Source organism: Meleagris gallopavo, chromosome 6, assembly GCF_905368555.1.
Source record: "Meleagris gallopavo chromosome 6, MGAL_WU_HG_1.1, whole genome shotgun sequence".
Classification (NCBI taxonomy): Eukaryota; Metazoa; Chordata; class Aves; order Galliformes; family Phasianidae; genus Meleagris; species Meleagris gallopavo.
Genome location: NC_139409.1, coordinates 45,778,862 through 45,802,935, shown reverse-complemented (window position 1 = coordinate 45,802,935; position 24,074 = coordinate 45,778,862). Strand labels below are relative to the sequence as shown.

General features: G+C 38.5%; 1 protein-coding gene across 10 annotated transcripts in view; it reads right to left on the bottom strand.

Annotated features, from left to right (window-relative positions):
* The window catches only part of ELMO1 (engulfment and cell motility 1), a 291,425-nt gene that overhangs the window by 136,305 nt on the left and 131,046 nt on the right, over positions 1–24,074 (bottom strand). For all 10 annotated transcript variants that reach the window (XM_085226590.1, XM_085226589.1, XM_085226588.1 and 7 more), the window contains 2 exons: positions 22,864–22,968; positions 10,222–10,330 (listed from right to left, as the gene is read on the bottom strand). In XM_085226590.1, the coding sequence (XP_085082716.1) occupies positions 10,222–10,330; positions 22,864–22,968 (214 nt within the window). The remainder of the gene's footprint in view (positions 1–10,221; positions 10,331–22,863; positions 22,969–24,074) is intronic.

The window sequence follows — 24,074 nt, the reverse complement described above, 5'->3', positions numbered from 1 at the left end:
TCCATCTCTCTATGTGATAGAAGCTTTCTACAATTACCCTTAAAGGCCACTTGATTTGATAACAAATTCACAGTGATATAAAATTTACATGTTTTTCAATGACTTATTAATATGCAAATATTAGGGTAAAAATTGAAAACGCAACTCAAACATTCCTGAAACATGATGGTCTTCTATTTAAAACAGCAAGAAAATTAAATGGCACATCAGCATTGCACAAATAAAGTACAGTCAGGGAATGCAACAGGTCGAGTTCTAGATCGGTTGCACATCCTGCAGATGTGGTAAATGTTCACAAAAATCAAAACATGTAATTTCCAAATGCAAGGAACAAATTATTATCCTTTACAATACACAAGAAGAAGGAAATGGAAAGGACATCTGATGGCTACACACTCCAGGACTTGCTTCCAAACGTCTGCAGGTAAAGCACAATACCAGCTCACAAATAATCTTCAACACTTGTAATGCCTTTAAATACAGCACATCAGCAAAATACTACTGTACACTCATGATACTCTGTTCCCTTCCAGATTATAACCTTATGACAAAACATAATCATGGACTATTACACAGGACAAAATATTCTCAAAGGTAGAAGATGAACACGTGAAAATATATGGTTTCAAGTTCATCACTTTTTTTTCTGATTCGCTGATTGATGCTTAATTCTCACTGAGTGCTTACAGAAGCCCAAAGAACAAGTTATCAGAGGTCTTATTTTTAATTTTACTACGAAAATATCAGCTATACTCTGTGCTGAGATAAGCTTAAAAATGAAAGGAGTCCAGTTGAAAAGCAACCAATCAATCCAAGGATTCATTACACACAGGATTTATTGTGAGAAGCTTATTAAAGTAAATATAAGGTGGTAGACGAGCTGATTAGGAGGGATATGCTACTCGACTTTGTACTTAATAACAAGGAAGGGCTACTAGGGGATGTGAAAGTTGGGGGCAGTGATCATGAGAGAGTGGAGTTGAAGATCTTATGTAGAAGAAGCAAAGTAATAAGTAGAATTGCTTCCCTGGACTTCAGGAGAGCTAACTTTGGTCTCTTGAAGATCTACTTGGAGGTATCCCATAGGCTAGAGTGTAAGTAGCTAAGGGGACCCATGAGAGCTGGTTGGCACTTAAACACCACTTCTTTCCAAGCTCAAGATCGATATATCCCAAAGAATCAATGCACACAAATTCACTGGCCCCAGTGGGATGCACCCATATGTGCTGAGGGAACTGGTAGAGGTGATTGCTGAACTGCTCTCTATTGTCTTTGAAAGGTCTTGGTGAACAGGAGAAGTGCCTGAAGGCTGGAGGATAGCCAAACTCTCTCCAGTCTTCAAAACTGGCGAGAAGGAGGATAAGGGAAACTACAGGCTAGTCAGCCTCACATCCATCCCTGGAAAGGTAATGGAACCTTGTTCCAGATACCCTATCCTAGCAATTGGAAGAGAAGGTTATCAGGAATAGTCAAAATGGATTCAAGGGGGAAATCATGCTTGGCCAGTCTGGTATGACCTTTTGTGATCTTTTATGATGTCATCACTGGCTGGGTAGTGGGGAGAGAGAAGTGGATGTTGTCTACCTTGACTTCAGCAAGGCATTTGACGTTGTCTCCCACAACATCCTTGTTAAGAAATTTCGAAAGACTGAGACAGATGAGTGGATGGTGAGGTAGACTGAGAACTGTCTGACTGTCAGACCTCAGAAGGCTGTCATCAGTAGCACAGAGTTTGGTTGGAGGCTTGTAACTAGTGGTATTCCCCAGGGGTCAGTGCTGGGTCTTGCTTGATGTCTTATCAATGATCTGAAAGAAGGGATAGAGTCCATCCTTAGCAAGTTTCCTGATACAAAACTTGGAGTAGTGGCTGACACATTGGAAGGCTGTGCTACATTTCAACAAGACTGGAGAGCTGGGCAGGGAGGAACCTGATGAGGTTTAACAAGAACAAGTGTAGCCTTGCACCAGGGCAAGAATAACCGCACGCATCAGCACAGGTTAAGGGATGATGCGCTGAAGAGGAGCTCTGCAGAGAAGGATCTGGATGTTCTGATGAACAACAGTTTGGCCATGAGCCATCAGAATGCCCTTGTAACTAAAAAGGCCAATGGTATCTGGGGGTGCATTACAAAGAACATAGCCAGAAGGTCAATGAAAGTAATCTTCCCTCCCTACTCTGCCCTGGTAAGGCCACATTCAGAATACTGTGTCCAGTTCTGGGCTCCCCAGTTCAAAAAAGACTCCAGTGGGAGCCACAAAGATGGCTATGGGTCTGGAGCATCTCCCACATGAGAAAAGGCTGAGTAGCATGGGTCCATTCAGCCTGAGGAAAAGAAGACTGAGCAGAAATCTGATTAATGTTTATAAATATGTAAAGCGAGGTGAAAGGCAAACGGATGGGGTCAGGCTCTTCTTGGTGGTCTGTAGTGACAGGACAAAGAGTAACGGTCTAAAACTTGTACACAGGAAGTTCCGTGGTGACATGTGGAAGAGCTTCTCTATGTTGAGGGTGATGAAGCACTGGAACAGGTTGCCCAGAGTGGTTGTGGAGTCTCCTTCTATGGAGATATTTAAGACCTGTCCGAATGCCAACCTGTGCAACTTATTGAAGGGTACCTTCTTTAGCAGGGAGGTTGGACTCAATGATCTCTAGAAGTTCATTCTACGATTCTGTGATTCTGTGATCATGTCAACAATCTCTTTAGTACTCGTATGTATACAAACAACCAATTATATTTCACGCCTGGACAACTTCAGATGAACAAAGTTTCCAACACTTTTCTTAAGCTCCTAGTCACTTCATACATGTTTTTAGCTAATATAAAGCATAATAATGTTTTTCTTTTTGTCTAACATCAAGTGGGTCTTTGATGTGAAGTGGGGATGATGAGTCCATTCTTAGATGTTCAATAGAATAATTAAACTGACACTCTGTAGTGTTAATTAGGAGGGAAAAAAAAAAGCCCACCAGCCACTTTGGGGCATCATTAGCAAGTAGCTTAGTAAGCTATGTAAATACAAAATACAAAGACCTAGGAAAACCAAGCAAAATGCTTGGTCCTGAATGAGTTAAGACACAGCAATTGAAGCTGGAAGAATAAAACCTATGTATGTGCATCTGTAATGAACAAGACTCAAGGAAAAGAAATAACAAAGTTATCTCAAACTTAAGCCATGATTTTTTTTCTTGAAAAGATCCAGGAAAATGTCACAGCTCTCTACAACAAAAGGGCACAGCACAGTACACTGAAAGATATCTGAGGGCAAGTAACAATCTTCAAAAAATCGTTGTATGTCTAATAACTTCCCACAAAGAGTTTAATTTGTTCAGATATCCCCAGCACACAATGTTAAGAATTAGGAAAGCCTAAATTCATACAGCAAGTTGGTTTCAAAGACAAAGACCAGGAGTCTATATGGGTTGTGAATGCACATCTCCCTGATAATGAACACTCCCTGTGACAAGCTGCTGGAGTAGGCAGCACAGACTTACATTTCCATAATGACTTATCAGCATATAGAGCCACACAATTAGTGCTTACAAGGAGCACAGAGTTCTACTTCACCAAAAAACTGGTGAGAAGAAATTAGGGCAGGCTTCCAAGGGTCTATCATGAGAGTGTGGATAGGCCTACCAGTACAATGAGGGAAAGAAATGTGAGAGAAATTAGATCCCTTGAGTAGAACAAGGGCCATCCTCCATCAAAACTATCACAAAAAGTTTTAGTGATGCTAGCTATAAAATGAATGGCTTTAAGTCTGTGGAGAACAGAGGCAGTGAACATTTGGGTTATAACTGACTGAGAAAATACAACCCCATCCTGAGGAGGTCAGGATTCGCCTTAGCTCCATCCCCTGACATTACACCATGTTTACATTTGTTTTCGTATCATAAGCCAACTCTCCAGGTTATTTGGTCTCCCAAAATTCAGAATTGTCCTTCCTCTCCATTACTAGAAGGCATTAAAGCTTTATATTTAGAAATCACACTGAAATTATTTTTTTGGTTTACACAAGCTGGCTATGAAATTGATCAAATTGAACAAAAATGTTATAAAACAGGCAATTAACTTCCTTGACATGTATAAAGATATATACCCTTAAAATTGCAGCAAAGTTTCTGCTAATCCAGGCATGGAGAATGCCACATGCAGAGTAGATAAGTACAGCTAAAGGGGGCTGCACTTCTTTTCAAGGGTGGTTTTATTCTCTTTTTGAATCCTTCATCAGGAAGCAGCAAATTGCAACCCAGTTGGATTTTAAATATGTTTAAAGCTCTGAAGTCCCCCTCACAGATTCAATTTTTAAAAAGATATTTACTGTAAGCCAAAAAAAATAGTTTTTAAAAAATAAGGAGAGACAAGTTATCAAGTATTTACTAAGAATAAACAAAAGTTAAAAAATCTAAAAGAATAAATTTTTCTGCTAGAGGGCTTGATTGCCCAGTCAACAGCAATCCAAAAATGCATCCAGTGCCATGAAAGATCCATGAAGATGCACGTGTAGGAAGCACCTAGGACGATTAGTGGCACATTCAACTACCTCAGAGCCAAATCAGCAGGGGATTGTTAAAAGGATATTCACTTGCTCAAGAAAAGAGATGTTATCAGCAAAATCTTATGCATTTCCCAGAATTCTGCACATTTTCTAGCCTTTGCAAGTACAGCCTTGTCTCAGGAAACAGAGGAAACTGTTCAAGCTGGTTGTCATTTTAGCAGACTACTAATGGGTTTGTCCACTAACCCCAACATTTTTCTGGGTTTCCAAAACCTTGAGTTCCTCTTTTTCACCTGCACAACTTTCTATTTCCAACCTGAAAATCCTTTAGTGTTCCCTACACAAGCATTTCTGATGGACACAAAGCAACACATAAAATACACTGAAAGTTGCTACTACAACAACACCGAGTCGAGTTTTTAAACATTGCTTAATTCTATGTACAACGCATTTGGCAACCATACGCCTCTTTTAAACAGAGCAATTGCAAAATTGCCAGTCTGCTGCATGGAAGTGCTGAGATGTTACTGCAGAGCAGAAGCACAACTTGTGACAAAGTCCAGAAGTCTTCATCTACTTTTAATCAACCTGTATTATAATGACAGGAAGTAAAATAAGGAGGCTCACAATGGACTGAAAGATCATTTTTCTCTTACATTCAATCTGTTCAGGATTAACATGTCACTAAACAATGAGCAAAGTGTCCAAAAATGTTTCCAGATAAGAAACAAATTTTTGGCTATATGTCAGCTGTGTGAAGGAACGTGCAAACCTGCAGACAGGAACTTCAAAAGCCTGAATAGTTCTCCAGTGCTCAGAAGAAATGCAGAGTTTTCAAAATGAAATACATTTTGAAGATTATAATTAATCAGTTGGCTTTGCCTTTGGCAATAATCCAACAGATTTACCCATGTCATCTGGTATGCTGTCATACACCTGCCCAGACTTCTATGTTACTACATTATTCATTGTAGTTTTAAAAATAATACTAGAATTTGCTTCCAGTGACCACGTTAAAACAAATTACAGACTTGATTCTACCATGATATCAAGTTTGCCAAAGACATAGATCCCACTAATCACAGGAAATCAACAGTTTTTTTTTTCTCTCCATCATTCTGCAGCTTTGTTCTGCTACTTCCCTAATTCAGCATCCTCACTGACAATGTCCGTGCTTTATTCCTACTTTGAATTTATCAGGCTTTAACATCCAGGTCTTGGTTCTTGCTATTCTTGTCATTACCAGATGAAAGAGCTCTGCATACCTAGTCAAGTTTTTCTCTTATTGTCTTTGGAGAAATGAATCAATTTCTAGAAATTCCCTCAAATCCACAAATCTTTCTTGCCTGTAAAGCGATGATTTTTCTTTTTTTTCCCCACATTCCATGCTTACAGAAAAATGAATAAATGTAATTTTAAAGGAACCAAGGAGTCCTACATCTGGGACATGAGAAACTTAAGTGCTTTCCACAATACAAATTAAGTTATAGTCCCTGCTCCAAAGAGATCAAAGACTGAAAAAAGCAGACATATGGCTGTAGGCAGAAGGAAAAAAAACATGAATGGGGTGCGTCTCTGACCAACCCAGCAACTGTATTAACTTTGAGGCCAACAGTGCCACGTGCAGAAAGTAACCTTCCAACATCTGTCTCACTGTTCCTAAGGACAGAGGTAGCAATGAATTATCTTGCTCAAAAGGTGCCTGCAGCAGCTTTGCTCATGTTCTCAAGGATTACAGTGGATGTTTTGCAGGAACTCCAAAGTTTACCACTGACATGAAGAGATCATGACCTTTTAGATTAAGAAATGGTTAATTACAGAAAAGAAAAGAAAAGAAAAGAAAAGAAAAGAAAAGAAAAGAAAAGAAAAGAAAAGAAAAGAAAAGAAAAGAAAAGAAAAGAAAAGAAAAGAAAAGAAAAGAAAAGAAAAGAAAAGAAAAGAAAAGAAAAGAAAAGAAAAGAAAAGGAAGAAAGATCTCCTGCGGAAAAAAAGAAGTTTCATTCTCTCTTTCCTGAGGGACTGTGCCACCAAACAGGAGGAGAGGAATGTCTGATAAAGTGAGATTTTGATAGCATACAAAAATATAACTCAGATGACTTCACAAGTTACTGACTTTGCATTAAGAAGGGTGAGCATATTTAATGTCTCTATACCTGGGATGGAATTTGCTTGTAACGTTTCCAAAGTAACCCTTAAAACTAAAGATCAACATCGCTCTTAGATTTTTTTCTCCCCATTACTGATATTGTTTTCAAAGCTGACTGAACGGTGTTTACCATCTGGCCTTCACTCAAGATCTGCTGAACTTTTGCTACAACTAAGGGTTATCTGAGATAACTGAGTGATTGTTTGGGTAAGATGATAAAGACGTGGATATAAGGGAGAAGGCTTTTTACAGTGAGGGTGGTGAGGGACTGGAACAGATTGCTCAGAGATGAGGTGGAAGCCTCAATCCCTGGAGACATTCAAGGCCAGGCTGGATCAGGCTCTGAGCAACTTGATCTGGCTCTGGGTGTTCCTGTTGATAGCAGGTGAATTGGACTAGATGAGCTTTAAAGGTCCCTTCCAACTCTAAGGATTCTATGCTTCCGTGATTCTATGCTTCTGTGATTCTATTCTTTGTGTAGATGTAAGAATGAATCAGCTAAAAAGCTATGATAAAGGAGGTTAGAATTTCTTTTTAACTATTTTATTATGCATTAAGGATAGGATTAAAAGTTTGAGACTGCTATTTTTAAATTGCTCCTTGGTAAGAGAAGTTTTTCAGCTTCCTAACAAACACCTCCCGACTCCTTAAATACTATACTCTCCAGAAGATGAAATAGCAAGAAGAAACATGGGAACGTTAAAAATTCCCTTATCTAATTTTATTTACTATTTCTGGGGTTTTTCTCTATTTAAATTTAAGAGGAGGAGGAGGAGGAGGAGGAGGAGGGTGAAAAGGCAATTAGCTTTCAAGAAAGGGGAAAAAAATTAAATATGACATTCCGTTATAAAAATACTGGATTTGCTGAAGCAAAATGAAAAATCAGCCCAGGCATGCCCTCGAGTGTATAATGCTGATCATGCAGTGACCAATATGGTTTCAGGGAAAGAACAGAAAAAAACCCTACATTGCACACTGTGGATTGTGCAAAGCAGAAAAAAACTTCCTGGCCCTTGCAGCAATCAGCTTACTCCTCGAAGCATGAGATTTGATTACCTTCATCTCAGCAGGCACAACCATGAGCATTACTATATACCTACTAAATACCCAGCACGTTCTATTTGACAAAAGAGACAGTGATGTGCATTTCAATTCTGCAACCTGGGCAATAATTGCAATGAAATCTATAGCAAGAACATACGTGAACAGCATAAAAGGAGTTATAATCTATTGGCATTTAGATCTTCTCTTTTGATGAAAAATATCTTATAAATGAATCAAGTCAAACAGAAGCCCATGAAAATTAAATTCTCCAGAATAAAAAAGCAAGAACACCCCAGAAAAGATGTTATCTGACAGAATCTTTAGAACAATATATATCTCCGACATGTGACCCCTGTGGTCTGTCAAAGTCTGATTTTTCCAGAATCCCCTAAACACTGCCCATCAAAACAATCACATGGGAACATAAGCAGTTCAACATCTGCGTCCTGCTCAAAAAATACAGCAAACATACTCAGTCTGACTTGCCTTAACTATAGAATAATTCCAGGCATGCAATGATATTGGCTTATAAACATCTTCAGACTGTGACAGCACTGAAGACAGCTGCCTGTCTGCATACATCGCTGATCTACTGTTCATCCATCAGCTAAAATCTGGCAATTTTTTTTTTTTTGTTGTTATTATTTAACTACAGCATTACTGTCTGCCTATAAAACCAAGTGTCTGTTGAGAAGATATTCTTCTCTGAAGCATATATGTCATGATGGAGGTTATCTTAGTTTTCATAGCTACTAAGGGGGAAATACAAACGGCCTGCTCCTGGCAAATTTGTCAGTGTATCAGAGTTGTGGAGTGTCAAAGAACCTTACCCTCTAGGAGGGAGATGAGAACAAATGCTGGAGTGAGAATGTGACTGTCTGATGTCAGCTTTAATCCTCTGCTAGGATGGATGCAGTGCTTGAAAGGACCAAAAGAAATGGTAAAATGTCTTCCTGCTGCCTAAAGTTATTTAATGCAATGGAGTAAAGGCAATATAATCAGCATTAAAGTGCTCTTCATAAATAATGGACAGTCTAGCAGCTTTTATCTACTCTGCACTTCAAGGAAGTTTTTACTGTTGAATATTTCATGAGTAAAAGGTAATTTATTGTAGCTTTTAAATTATAGACTTCAGAAACTATTAGAAACAAGTTCTATATCCCTGTACAATAATGACCAGTTATGAATTTCTAAAGAAACACTGGCAGCTTTAAATGCATATTCTGAAACATAACACTTATGAATTAGCAGAGACACCTCAGCCCAAGATTGCAGCTGGTGATTTTTAAGATGTCCAACCCTATTCATCAATACAATATTTATTTGCAAACACCTGAATGTATATTTTCCTAACATGTCAGTTCTAGTTTGCACTTCTGAACAAAATATACTACTGATCACAGGTCACTTAGGATGCACATCTGTGATAGCAATTTTCAAAAAATCTGTTTCCTGTATATCATGGTAAAAGTGTACTTTATCACAGCCTTTGTAAGTTACAGGTAGAATTCCACATAAACAAAACCATTAAGGAAGCGTACTGGTGAACAGGTGAATCATCAAGATGAATTAGAAGCAACCTTAGCTCCCTCCCCTGTGAATATAAAGCTACGATGCAACCTTACTGCCACATACAGAAACAGATGATCTGGAGGTGTAGATTAGTGAGACTTCACCGGTGCTACAGCTGGTTTCTATCAACAGAAGCACCAGTGCATTTCTCAACATCAAACCTGTCTGTACTACTTCACAGAGCTACGAAAAAGCACCACCACAGGAACTTGCTGCAAACAAACACACCCATCATCCACTGACTTGCAGCTTAAACAACACCAAAGGAAATGGCACTAAGGCATTTAAAAGCAAACTCCCTCAGCCAGAGCCCGAGCCATTCCTGGGAAAATTTTTAGTTTTTCTTCTACCCTCACGTTTTCAAACTGTACAGTTACTCTAAAAAAAGATATAATTTTCTTTCTAAAATTGAGGTAGCAAGAATAACTTTCATATTTTCTTTACGCAACAACTGAACCCCCAACTCAAAAGTCTGAGAACAAAGAGGTTAGAACATGAATACTTGTATCTCCAGAAGTTAGAAGCTCGTTCCCTCTGTATTAAAATACAGTACTTCATTTCACAGTGTTAGAATAAATGATACAGAGTAGATAAGTAATATCAAAATGAACGATTGTACTATTCACAAAAACCAACCTAAGGATAAGCCCACGGAATGGTAAGAGAAAGAAGTCTCCTCCACTGAGGTTAACCAAGTCACTGGGTAGGACATGAACTAATCACTCTGAAAATTATGCCCTGTTTCATTCAGAAGAAATTCAAAGATAGGATGCCCCTTTCCCTTACTCCACTCCCATTCCTGGAATGTTTGCAAATTAGTACGATACATGGAAAAACAGGTATAGTCATTTTGAACGTTAGTGTTCAATATATAATCATACTGAGAAGAATTAAATTATTGTTTCATGTACCACTGAACTCACTCCGTGATTCTTAGAGGTCAAATAAATGGGCCAACTTACGTAGCTCTCCTACTTTCAGTATTTCACACAGCATCTTTGTGAGCTCAATGCTACTTCGGCCAAACGGGCACTCATGCTTGTCTTCTCGACTACTGTTCTCCAGGACAATCTGAAGTAGGAATCAAAATGGAAAATAATCAGTATGAAGAATCCATCAGATGAAGCATTGTCCTCCACATCCAACATTTACAAAACATTTACCAGGCTGAATTTAGTAAATTTTTCATACACTTCCATCTTTTCCCCAGCTAAATGGCAGAATTGAGTTAAAAAAAAAAAAAGTCTTAAAGGAGAAATGTTGCCTCCCTGTGCTCAAAGCTGCAACACAGAAGCAGTGCCATTCCAGGGCTGATTCAAATGCTTTGCCATTCCTATGCAACACTGTTGTTCTACACCAGCAGAATGAATTGCACCAGAAACCAAAGAGAAGGAAAAGAGAGTGAAATAACTTCGTATCAAATGTGCAGGTTAAAGGAAATGAGATAAAATGATTTAGAGTCACGAATACACCTAGAAGGACTATAAATAACAGAAGATGCATAGCTGGATCCAGGCTCCACAAAAGATCCAAGTGACAAAAATCATGCTCAAGCCAATGTGCTCAGTTTCTCCGTTACAGAAGAAACTTGCACTTGTGTGCAAATCGTTTCAGCAAACTGTCACTCTTGCATCAAGCAATGAACGCAGCAAAAACAATTCAAGGAAAGTATTTGTATTCCCAGTTGAATGATAGTGCAAAGGAAATGGGAAAAAATAACTACTTGGGCATTTTTGCACCATTAAGTTCAGCTCTATCAGTTATCATTCAGAATAAATCCCTCCTCAGCACTACAACTAAAAAAGAGGTTACATCGTGGGTGAAAGATGAGTTATGAGAATAATACAGATTTCACTGAAGGTGTGAACCTGAAAAGAAAGTAAAATAGGGGCTGAAGAAAAAAAACAGATTTGCAATAAGAATTGTCATTGCAATAACAAACTTTGCTACTGGCTTCAAAAGAGGAAAAAAATACAACCTAAACAGCTACTGCACAGCTTGGGAGTGAGGGAGAGAGAGAAAAAAAAAATGAATTTCAAAGGTAAGATATATTGCCAAGCACCAAAGAACCTCAGAAGCTCTCTAAATTTTATTTCCAAACAAGTGTTTAGACATTGTTCTCTGATTTGCATTCCTCCTGTCTCCTTAGCTCCTACTTTCATGTAATTACTTTTTATTTTTTAATCTTTCAAGTCTGTCAGCAAGTAAAGCTCCCCAAAAAGGTAAAACAACTCTGCTTCCCAGCATGACAGCTGTGCTCCTCTCTAGAAATCCTGGAGTCCCTACTAAATCCTGATTCGTAGAAGGCTCCAAGGCTGGAACTTTGCCCAAAACAACCTGGTGGTGGAAAGCAGGTGTGATGCATCACTGGATGGCAGCAAAACCTTTCTCACTCCCCCAGCTCTCAGAAGTGACCGTCACACATCCATGCCCTCTCGTAAGAAAAGCCCTTACTGTCAGGAAATCAGTAAAAGTGTGGAAAAGAGAGAAGAGCCAAATCCAGGTAGAAAAGTTATTTGCTTCACATGGCATGCCCAAATCTCTTCATGCAAAAGTATCTATTTTAGTCTTTCTGTACAAAGGGCAACCTCTTGCTGTTACTCCGCTTCTAAAACACCCTCGGGGAGGTAAAAAGAATGTTGTTCTTTGTGTTGTGAGAGTGAATGATTGTTTGCTTTGTTTTTCAATGTTCTTTGTCTATTTATCACCCAGACTTCCCACCAGAAGCTGAGAAAGTTACTTGGGATTTCATAAATATTTGACCCTGCCAATTTTTGCTAGACTTTTCCAGCAGGGTGGTGTCAGATTCAGATTCACCACCCTGCCAAGAGGGCCTACTTTTCCTTGTAAAATTTGTGGCTCAAATGAAATCTGATTGTTCCACGTCACATCTGGGCAACGGCTGTATCAAATCAAAGAAACACCCCTGCAATTTTCATTTCACATTGCAGCAGCCACTGTTCAAGGAACGTGCGAATATGACTTTGCATTCTGGATGAGTCATCCTGCTCCAGTCTCTTTCATGGAGGACAGTGCTACATTTCCAAACCCAAATGCAGGAGCAGTGACAGACTGGCACACGCGCAGTGCAAGGCTGTGTCTCAACACGTCTCCTCTTTTATTATTATGCATTTTATCTCTCACATAATAAAACATAAAATCTGCATACTGGAGCAGGGGGATGCTTTGACACAGATTTAGGTACAACAGAGAAACACTGGTAATAAAATCAGTGAAGAGGCAAAATGAAAGGGGAAGGGGGAAGGGAAGGGAAACACTCAGATCAGCAAGCCTGCTGGCTTCTGGCAAATGCATTTTGTTGAGTTTCACATTAACTCGACACATTAACATTTCATGAGCACATAAATATTTAATGGTGACACCATATATGCATATAATGTAAAGCAGAATTACAGCAATCAATAAGAATGCCAGAGAAATAGTTAAGGAACTGCATATTGCAATACAGCAAATTAAATGGCAATTTGAGTATGTAAAGCAGCTTTGAAATGATCCTCACTCACAGACTCTGCAAGTATCATCTTTTAGAATTTGTTCTTGCAAAACAAAGCAGAGCTGACATATTACATTTCTGCAGGAAAGGAAGATGGAATGCCCTTTGCTACATTTAAATACCTGTAGGTAAATTTGACAGATATGGATCTTCTGTTAAGCAAGAGCAATGGTAAAAGGGGGCTGGGGAGGAAGAGCTTCTTCATACACATACCTAAGGAGAAACCATTTCTAATCTTGGCAACAGATTTATAACACTCATTAGGATATTTGTAATACTCTTTTCATGACTTCACGACTCATATCCTGTTCCAAAGTAAAATGCTATAAATATAGCCAGTAATTGCATGATTTTATTCTTACTTCCTTCAATCTGTAGGAGAAATAAGCAGGGGATAGACGTTTTTTCTCCATATACCGGGGGAAATTGTAGTAGGGAAAAACATAACAGAGCTCTAGACTGAAAATACTTGTGAATCAAGTTATCAGTACACATTTGTATCAAAGAAAAGTAGTGTGGAATTCACCAAACCCACATAACCTTCATTCAAATAAAGGCCTATCATTTATACTCATAAAGTGCCCATACCCTATTATCTTTGACCTTTTTCCCACCTCACAAATCCAGCACAGTGAGCTGTAGATCTACCAGAAACTTCACAATGGGCAGGTACAATTGTCAAATTTTGCTTTGGGGGAAACAAATCCTTAAAGGCAGAAGCCATGGACACTGCAGAAGAACTCTTGGCACCCTGACCATCTTCCCTTGATGCTCCCTTGACTCTGGTCTGCTTGGCAGCATTCACTTTGTTATTAGGCATCTACTTCTGCCAGCTTCCTTGCCTCCCTCCTTGAGAAGAAGCAACATGGACATATGACTTTTAATATACAAGATGTTACACAGACAAAATCCAAAACCCTCTCACAATTCAGGAGTACTAAATGCTGCGGGCCATCTTCACTTTCTCCATTCCTTTAAGCTATACTGCCTTTTACAAGAAGGCAAAGCAGGAAATAAATATGTGTAACAGGAAAAAAAAAAAAAAAAAAAGAAAAACAAAAAATATTGTTAGGGAACAATAACAACAGCAACAAAAAAATTCAGTCAAGAATCTCAAGTAAAGGAAAAGAGAGAAATATTACCCAGAGATAGCAGCCAAGGAAAGTTTGAGTGAGGAAATGATAAGAAGGAACAGGACATGAGAAAGACTTGGAAGAACAAAGTAAATGAAATAGTTTACAAATAAATAAAAAACAAAAACAAAAACCAAACAGAAATATGCAAGTCAAGAATGAGATATGATATATAGAATGAGAACAGAGAACAAAGTTACACTGCAAGAAGAATGAGATGTGTTGAATAGCAGAAGGGAAAAAAAGATGATAACTTTTTTTTTTAAAATGTAAGGAGCTGAAATTTTAAAGCAAAGCCAGTGTTACCCCCGTACTTGGTATTTCTACAATTGAAACTCTGTATGCAGTTAAGGCATGGGAATTTGAAAACAGCTGTAGTAGAACACAAGTCTGTACAGTTCTTAGTATTTTTAGATTACTACCATTGCACTTCTCCTCTCATTTACAACTTCCTGTTGAAAGTGGAAGGGAATCATTTCCAAGTAGAAGAAATTATTAAAAACAACTATACAAAAAACATAACACACACAAAAATAACAACAAAGCGATCAGAAAGAGAAAGGAAGGCTTAGTATTGTCTCCAAGGCAAACATTTCAGGCAGTGCTGGTTAGCAGCTGCTGACAGCTGAATTTCTTCTGGCATTTAGCTGTCTGAGTTACCTGAAGTACCTTGTTTCCTCTGAAGGCAAAAGTGGAAGGCAGTCTTTCAGCATCCAATAGTCCAACAAAACATTTAGAAAGATGAAGAGTATTCCTCCTTACAGAATATGTATGACTCATTTTTAGAATGCAGTTTTTTTGTGCTACCCATTGTATTATAATTACTGGTGCCCAGCATCACTGAGGTACATGCTTATCAGTCTATACAAGGCACACACTTGTGACATGTCAATAGTAAAAAATAAATTCAAATGCCATGCCAACATCACAGAAGAATAATGCAAAATCTCCAGTAACAGAAAGAAACACAATCAGAAGTTTTTCTCACTTTACAGCAGAAAGCTTCACATTGTTTCTTTATAATCTTCCACTGAATTATTCATCGAGTCCATCACTTCCTTGGGAGCACAAAACAGATTCCTCAAAGAGGCAATGGACTAAATGAAGAATTTTCCATTTTTGACTACCACGAACTTAAAAATCTGCATCTCCTTCAATAATGAAGTTTATGCTTGCAACTAAGAGTTAATGCCTGATGAAAAAGTTTTAAAGAACGGTGTAACATTCAAAAGCTTCCTTATCAGAATTCAGGAAGATGAAACCACCAAGCATAAATATTGCTCCTTCACAGGGAATATCAACTTAGCCGACCCCTTAATCTCTCACATTACAGATGAAAATGACCCAGAATACACTGCCCACAGCAACTGCAGAAGAAATACTTAGATTCCTGAATCAACCTCGGAGCCTGGCAATAGAATAGATTCATTACGACTGGGAAGTAAATACAGAGAGCAAAAGACAACATGGTACACTGCTTATATATATACTTATAATAAGTCCCACAGCAGACAGTTCAACAAGCACTGCTGAACTATTAGAAAGGAGCATTTCCCCACGTGCATTCCATTGTACTGTTTCTACATTAATTCTGTGTTAACACAGACCAAGCTTCCTAGCAGCCTGTAGGTTAGTATCAAGAGGTTCAGAGACCTACATACTAAATATGCTAAAATTCTACCTAGGCTCAAAATGAATTATCTGATTTATTTAATATAGAAAAAAAAATTGCATGGATGCTCCTCCTTACTTTTGACACTGCTTTTCCTTCTCCTAAGCTTTCTTATCACATGTGGCAGGCTTTACCATTACTATTTCACTCAGATACTGCAAGTAACTCTCGGAAGCAAATCCTAAGGATATGCTTCCTGAGGAGGATAAGGTACTCTGCTGCAGGCAGATTTACTTTGAATTTATCCTCTTCTCCATTTTGCTTTCCTCCTGAGGCAGCAATTCATCTTTCTCAACTTCACCATCAGCATTCTTTTGAGATCCTTCGCTCAGCACTGTCGCCTCTAACCTCCTTCTGTTATCTTCATTATTTTATTTTCAATTTTCCATGTCTCCTCTCCCCTTTATCTCAGCCTTCTTTCAGATTCCTGAGGGAGATCAGAAATTCCTCACAGCAAAACTAAAACAAAGCAACAATTCTGCCTGCCCTCCTCAGGTAGGAACTAGATTTGCCATTTGTTAAGCCAGGATTTGAGAGATAAGCTGAGACATACTGGGAGTGGGAAATGGGAAAAAAAGGAAGAGAATCAAATTATGTTATTGTATAGCAATATATAGGTACCAGGGTGAATTCAAGCTGTCCAAACATTCACACCAATGTTTGATTCTACAGCAATAAAGTACTTCTAACACAGATAGCTACTTCAAACAACTAGTTTTCTTCTATAACATCTCGGAATTTTCCCCTCTTCTTTTAAAGCAACCGAAAAGTTAGTGCCAAACTATTAGAAGTGAAATGTGGATGGTTCTGCAGTTGCTCCATGTGAGCAGCTCCACCTAGGAATCAACTCTGCTTCGCATGTAAACACTTTAATACAAAGCACAATTTTCTATATTTTCTATATTTCCTATAACAAGCTAAACATACAGCGACCCGCCTTGAAGTGTTGTATAGCCTCCTTCTTCCTTTGCCACTCCCTGCAAAAACAACCAGAGCACAGTATTGCTTGGTGGCAAGAGTCAAGAAAGATGAGAAGGCTCACTTGCTGTACTGTCTTCAGAAGCTGCATCAGGGTATGGTCTTCACACACCACAGGCCCAGGCTTGACATCTTGACATTAAACACCGAGTATTCCTCCTCCCTCCACGCCCCATGCAAATGTGAAAGGATAGCATGTTCCCCAGCCTTCTCCTTTTTCAAGAGCCTACAGTATCTGCCTAATGTAGCAATTTCTTTTAATTTTCTGCTTCTTTTCCCCACAATGGGAGAAAAGCCCTCCTAGTGCTTTGTTACTGTGGTATGGATACATGTGAGAAGCTTCAAACTTGGTCTCACCTGGATGAGGTCGGCAGCATCTCAAGAGCTTCAAACAGAGTAAATGAGAAAAAATTGTGCAACTAAATAGCTATTCTTCTCTCCCCAGGTATAGCAGAGAAAAGAGAAGCACACATTATCAAGTTGGGAATCACCAGGTACAGACAATTAAGGCTTTGGTGGAAAATTATATTGTCTCATGAGGCACACCAGGAAGAACACAGAACAAAGCTCGCCTTTCTCACTATCGTTAGAGGAACAGAAATAAATTCCATTCCCTTCCAGTCATTTCTTGCCAAAAAAAAAAAAAAAAAAAAAAAATTAAAAAAAAATAGCATGGCAGAAATCAGGCTCAGTTTTATTTCAGAAAATGCTGAAATTATATGTTAGACTACTCATATCTGATCAGGATAGAATGAGTAGGCACGAAGAGACTTTGTGAATTGGCGGAAGGATGTGTAGGCAGCCTCCTATACAACGACTGCATGGGTTAGAAAGTATCCGGCACGCAGCCTGCCTCTGACTCAACCCATTAAAGTTCCAAAAGGTCTCTGCAGCACGCGGGCAATCTTCCTGCCTGCATCACAGGGGCTCACAAATAGCACCTGCTCCTCCAACGTGACTTCTGAAAGCTTCAGGGGAAGAGAACTTCAACCACCTCAAAAGCAGCAGCTCAAATAGCTGCTGGGGTAGCATCTCTGCATCACACCTCTGTGAATAACTGATTTTCCAGCTCAGCAGGTACAGAGGGATTTTCTATTTCTGACCCTAAACAGGCTCAATTTCTAATTTTCAATTCATCAAAATAACTATCAGCTCAAAGTCCAATGTTGCTTTAAATACAAGAACAGAAAATTTAGTAACATACCACTCAGTATCTTGCACATTATTCACAAAAACATAATGGCAATGAATTCACTACAAAACTTACCATGGGATCAATGAGCTCAACACTGCAGAACGGATTTCAATATTGTTTTCCCACCCTGTTGACATTATTTTATACTGCCAATTTTACATGTAGTATCTAACCAGTATCTGCATGAAATAGATACAATTGTTAGGAGAAAGGCAGAAACATCTTCTACAGAAGTGGCACTTGAATTCCAGGCTGCAGCAAGATGATGTCTTTTGATGGAACACTTATTTTTTGTATTAGATTTGCCATCTAATAAATGGCAAATAATGGTGTGCAAACTTAGATAGCCAACTAAGCAGAATCCAAGCAGGTGGATAACCAGTGCTCAGACCTGGAGCTGCTACATCTATTTGTGGTTTCTAGTGGAAACACCAATCTTTTGTGCTTACACAGAAACAGGAGACACGATATGACTGTTCTCAAGGCAGAATCTCACTCCAGGAAGGAGAGAGATCTGTTAGAATATGTCTCGTCATAAGTACTGGAGGAAAAATGTAGACAAGTCACCAGCTTGTAAGTTGTCTAAAGTAAGTTCTTTAGAATGAGACTCGTGGACCACACCAGAGGCAATGCTGTACATGACTTCTTTGAGACTCACTTTCTGTAAAACACAATCACCTCTAGCAAAATTCTAAATTCCCTCCATGATACAGATTATCATGATATTTAGATGCCTGTGAGGAAAATACAAACTAAAGGAACATTTCAATGGTTGTACTTTAAAAGCAAGGTGGAGTTTCTCTGAACTGACTTACCCAATGGCATCTTCTCTTTCTGCCTGAAAACCCCTGAATTAGCCGAGATCCATGATAAATAGCATCCCATTCACTACAGGAAAAGTAGTGTTGTTTTTGCTAACTTGCTATCAAGAACACCTAAACAAAGACTGACCGCACTTGTAGGAGTCAGCTTATTAAAACTGCAAACTTACTGTATCTATGGAAACATCCTAGGCATAAATATGGCAGACTTAAACACAAGGCAACAAACAACTATCAGATTTGTCTTAGTTATAAATACAAGGTTTTTTTTCATTTGGTTCCTTTAGCTTGCTCTCCACAACAAACTACGGAGATCCCATTATTTTACAACAGTACAGCTTGAAGAAGACTCTGGGGAGACCTCACTGTGGCCTTCCAGTACTTGCAGGAGGCTTATAAGCAGGAGGGAGACTGACTTTTTACACGGTCTGATAGAGATAGTACAAAGGAAAATGGCTTTAAACTAAAAAAGGGGAGATTTAGGCTTGATGTTAGTTGCAAATTCTTTACTCAGAGGGTGGTGAGGTGCTGGCACAGGCTGCCCCAAAAAGGTGCGGATGCCCCATGCCTGGAGGTGCTCACGGCTAGCTTGGATGGGGCCCTGGGCAGCCTGATCTGATGGGTGGCAACTGTGACAGGGGGTTGGAACTAGAACACTTTTAAGGTCCCTCCAAACACAAGCCATTCTATGATTCTGATAAAAGAAAAAAAATAAATAAAAAATCAGACAAATCATACCTACACTTGCATAGAAAATATTTCTGTTTCAGATATTTATACCTCTCATTGTATCTTAAAATGAAAATGAATCTGAATCCTTTTGCATCATGAGTTCCCAAACAAATCAACAACAGAATATCAATATGTTGAGATACTCATAGGAATGATGGCATAACAAGATTTCCGTGCAAAGATTTTTCATCCGACTCATTTTATAACTCAGAAAAGTTTCAAAGGCACACTGTTGCCAGCAAGAAAAATCTCAAGGTGTCTACATTGAATGCAGTCTGTTTTAAATGGTAACTTATAATTTTATTTTTAAGATTAGTATAACTTGAAACTGAAGTAGTTTTGGAAAAGAACAAATTAGAACCAGTTTGGGAGTGGGGGAGGGGAGGAAGATGTGTCTGATCCAAAAGAACAAAAAAAGATTATCTGACACAAAGCTTTATTCCAATCATTTTCTTCACTGTTAACTTTAATTATACACTCTGACTGTCCTATAATTATGTAGCTTGGGAAGCTGCCAGTTTTTTCCTGTGGAAACTTTTGTAGTTTCTTGCAGAGGTTCAACATTTCTTCCATCAATGCATTCCATATAGCATACGTCACCACGTTCTAAAAGCAAAACCCCTTGATAATAGCAATTGATTATTTAAATTGAACATGAAAAAAATGAAATGCACTTTACTGAAGACACTGATAGCATCAAACATTTAATAGAAAGAAAAAAAAACAAGAATGAAAAGCTAATTCAATAAGAGATGAATTCAACAGGAATTTAAAAAGGAAAAATCCATACGACAGCTGAAGGACACCACATAATCAAAGAAAACATGCTGGTCTTTTTTTTTCTTTCCTTTCCAGTATAAAAACCTTTCTTCTGGAAGCACCAATCATATTATATAGCAGACAAAGTGATATTAAAAAACAATTAACTCAAAATCTAAATAAAAACAACATGGTTTATCTGAAAAGTGACATTAAGTAAAACAATAAACCCAAAGTAATGTACGAGTGTAATGTCAAGAATAACCGCATAGGAGAGGAAAAAGAAATAAGATAAATGTATTGCTGGGAGGTAAGAATTAATTTTTTTAAAATTGCTTATTTTTGTTTTGTTTTTCAATGTGTGACATCCATGTTTTCACCCTGAAATGCTTTCTGCTTTCTAGATGCAGTTCCCCATCTGCTCCACTGTCTTCATACCCAACACACTGCAAACCTATTTACTGATGCTATGAGTATTTCTGTTTGGTACTGGTCTTGAAGCCCCACTGCCTCTGCATGTTGAAGGAAACTTCAGCTTTAATCACTCCTCTCACCTAACTAATCCATTTATTATGCAAATTATTTATAAGCAAAATCAGTTATAACAGGGAAGAGATTATTTTCTGCCTGCCTTCTTATTTTTCCTTACCCACTTTTTTCAGTAATACAAGGTACCTTACTAAGGGCTTGGGCATCCTAAGAAAGTAGGAGGTCAGACTACAGAGATTTGTGCTGCCCCATTAACTGCCAGCAACAGTGATGGACTCAGTGAAGTCATCACAGTTTTCTGATACTGTCTTTCTGATATTAAGTGAGATTAGTAGTCTGTACAAGTAGAGAAAAGTGGTGCTACGAGAGCTTTGGAAGGCAAAGGACATGAAGAAAAATTAAATAATGTTACGTGTGAAAAGGAATTCAAAACAAGAAACAGATAGATTTGAGCTCACAGAGAATCAGCATTCACCAGGTAGGAAGTCAAGCATATGAGATGTTTTTAGCAATCAAAGCCTCACAGCACTGTAGGAGCTGTGCATCGCCCTGCATCTCAGATGTGTTCATGCTACAATGGCCATCATAGCGAGGGAGCTATCATGCCAGAAATGCTGGTGTGAGCATGAGGTGGGACTCTGGAATGACGGGTAGGCTAACATACTCCCAAGGTGTGCTAGCAGTTTCCAGTACAACTCTGGGCAAGCAATTTTATCTGAGTGTGTGTTGGTATGGCATTTCTAGTGTCCTCTGTCACGAGTGGAAAAAACATGAGGCGCACTCAGACAGTCTTGTAAGAGAAATCATACAAGAATAAAGAAAAATAACCACACAAATTATCAGAAATGCAGGAGCAAAAATACTACATTAGATCAACAAAGCTGAGGCAGCATCAAAGTCCTTTCTAAAAAGTGGCTGATTACATGCTACACTGAATCGACCTTTCAAAACAACATCTGCAATATGAAAATGCAAACTAAGCAAAAAATTGAAAAGACAGTGAAAGTTCCTTTTCAAGAAGGTCTCTATCCTCTTTAAATTCTTTCAGATTTATTCAAAATACATATGTCTCTCGTTTAGGACACTGGCTTCTACTAGGCACATTCATTGCATTTATAATTTTCAAAAGAAGTCTATGAAGTAACACCATACAGATCTTAACCAAATTTAAAAAGAGAAATCCAAATCTTAATGAGAAAATGTATCCAAATATATTTTATTAAGAAAAGCTCAATTCAGTATAGTTTAACCTGAAAAAATAACTATTGCTTGGTACAGGAAATAACCTTAATTTCAGGGGTTGATGGAGTTTAATAGCTACTGCTGTACTGTGTGCTTCCACAGTGTCTTCTAACAGTGTTACGTTGAGATTGAAGCAGAAATATTTACAGACCAAAACATACAATCTTGTGGTTTTCCATTACGCCTAAGGATCGTTCTGGCCTGGATATTAGTACTCCCCTTACAAACCTATTACAGCCTTGACATCTAATTTGAGCAGAAACTACACAGTAGAGCATATTACAGAATTAAAAGCTCATATTAAAAGCTCACTCGCTGCTCAACAGAAACAATTGATGTATCTGTCTACTGTCTCCATAAACAACCTTCCTTACGCAGCTCTGTGCGTGCACACCTTCTTGAGGGATGTTAAATCATCTTCGACTCCCATAGGAGCTAAATTGGTTTGTTCATGGCAATTATTCAAATTCAGCACAGATCACTAAAAGTTGCTCTATTTTGCCAGTAGTATTCTGTTGTATCCTCTTCACATAAGGATGCAATTATAGCTTGTTTTATCTATTCTTGAAGTAGAGTGGGCAGAGGGCAAGAACAGGTCGTACAAACGAATCATTACGGTTTTTACCTATTTTTCTACAAACACTACCTCACCTACAGCAGTAGTTTCAGTAGGAGCATCTTAACTCTTAGGATACTGCCAAGTCAGCCAGTTATTAAGGTATTTGGTGGTCAAGTCCTCCTTTCCACAGAAAACCTTGACAGTTTTGGTAGACACAGGAGAATTCTGTACAAATACTCATTTCTGATCTTATGGACATCCATCATGCATCCAAAAAATGCATGTCTCTCTTCTCTTTGCAGGCGTAAGCAAAAAGTGCATTTGCTATCTATAATATTTGGCTCAGCTTTTACAGTCGTGATACATGTTTTAGCATAATGTGGTTTATCTTCCTAGAGCTAGTTCTTGTTAATGGTATTGGGATTCTGAGCCTCCTCTTTAAAGGGAATCATAAACAGGACATAATCAGCATGAACAGGGACTGGCACAGACCTTAAAGAGAAGTCTTACCCGTATATAAGCATCCTGGTGATGTTTAGCAAAGTACAGCATATTGTCAAGGGCTAGCATTCCTGGAGGAGTCTGTGTAAAGTCCATGGCTGGGTTTACATGATTCTGCAAAAAAGATAAGATCAGTCTATAAATATTTTTCCATAAATAATCCATATCCCTGTGATTTACGATGTGCAAAAAGTTAGCATGCTGTGCAAGAGTCCAGCCAAACAGACTTTTTGCTGAGCAGAAAAACTGTAACAAGGAAACAGGTCCTGCTTCAAAGAATTTCAAATCCAAATGTAAACACTACGAGACTGGCTTATCAGCCATTCACTTCTGTAACTATGCAATGGAGTTACCAAAAGGAGATTTATGCTTCTAAGGCATTCAGCTGAGTCTTTTTCTCTCATGTAAATGGCGATAGGACTAGAGGGAATGGCTTCAAGCTGTGCCAGGGGAGATTCAGACTGGATGTTAGGAAATAGTACTTCTCTGAAAGAGTGGTCAGGCACTGGAATGGGCTGCCCAGGGAGGTGGTGGAGTCACCGACCCTGGAGATGTTCAAGGAACTTTTGGACGTTGTGTTGAGGGACATGGTTTAGTGAGAGCTATTGGTGATAGGTGGGTGGTTGGACTGGATGATCTTGTAGGTCTTTTCCAACCTTGGTGATTGTGTGATTCCATAGCTGGTAGACTCCTCAGTAATACTGGAGTACCACTATACGCCAGGAAGTACTAATTACATAAAAATGCAGCGATACATGTGAACAGCCACCACAACACCTACTTATACAAACACTATGGAACTATTTAAAATAAATCATGAAAAGCAGAAAAAGTTACTAAATTCAAAAGCTATATTAAGTCTGTTGGATCTTGTGGAGTCCTGAACACAAAGGGTCTCAGACAAAAGTATAAAAAATTAAATAGGTTCAACATGCTGAATTCAGGTGAATTTTTGTTACATTCTGAATCTATGAAAAGAAAGTATGGAATGATTGAATGAACACACCAAACATAACTAAGAGTTGTCAGATTCCACACACACATGCATACAAGTTTCAAGTGTTCACTTTCACACATTACATACAAAAACACATTTCCTCAAAATATTAACATCACCGAGCTTTTGAAGGGATGGAATTAAAAATACATGAGTATGTTCCATGTAGTTCATCGTTTAGATCCAAACATTTTCCTGGCTTTGGACAGGCTCTTAAACAACA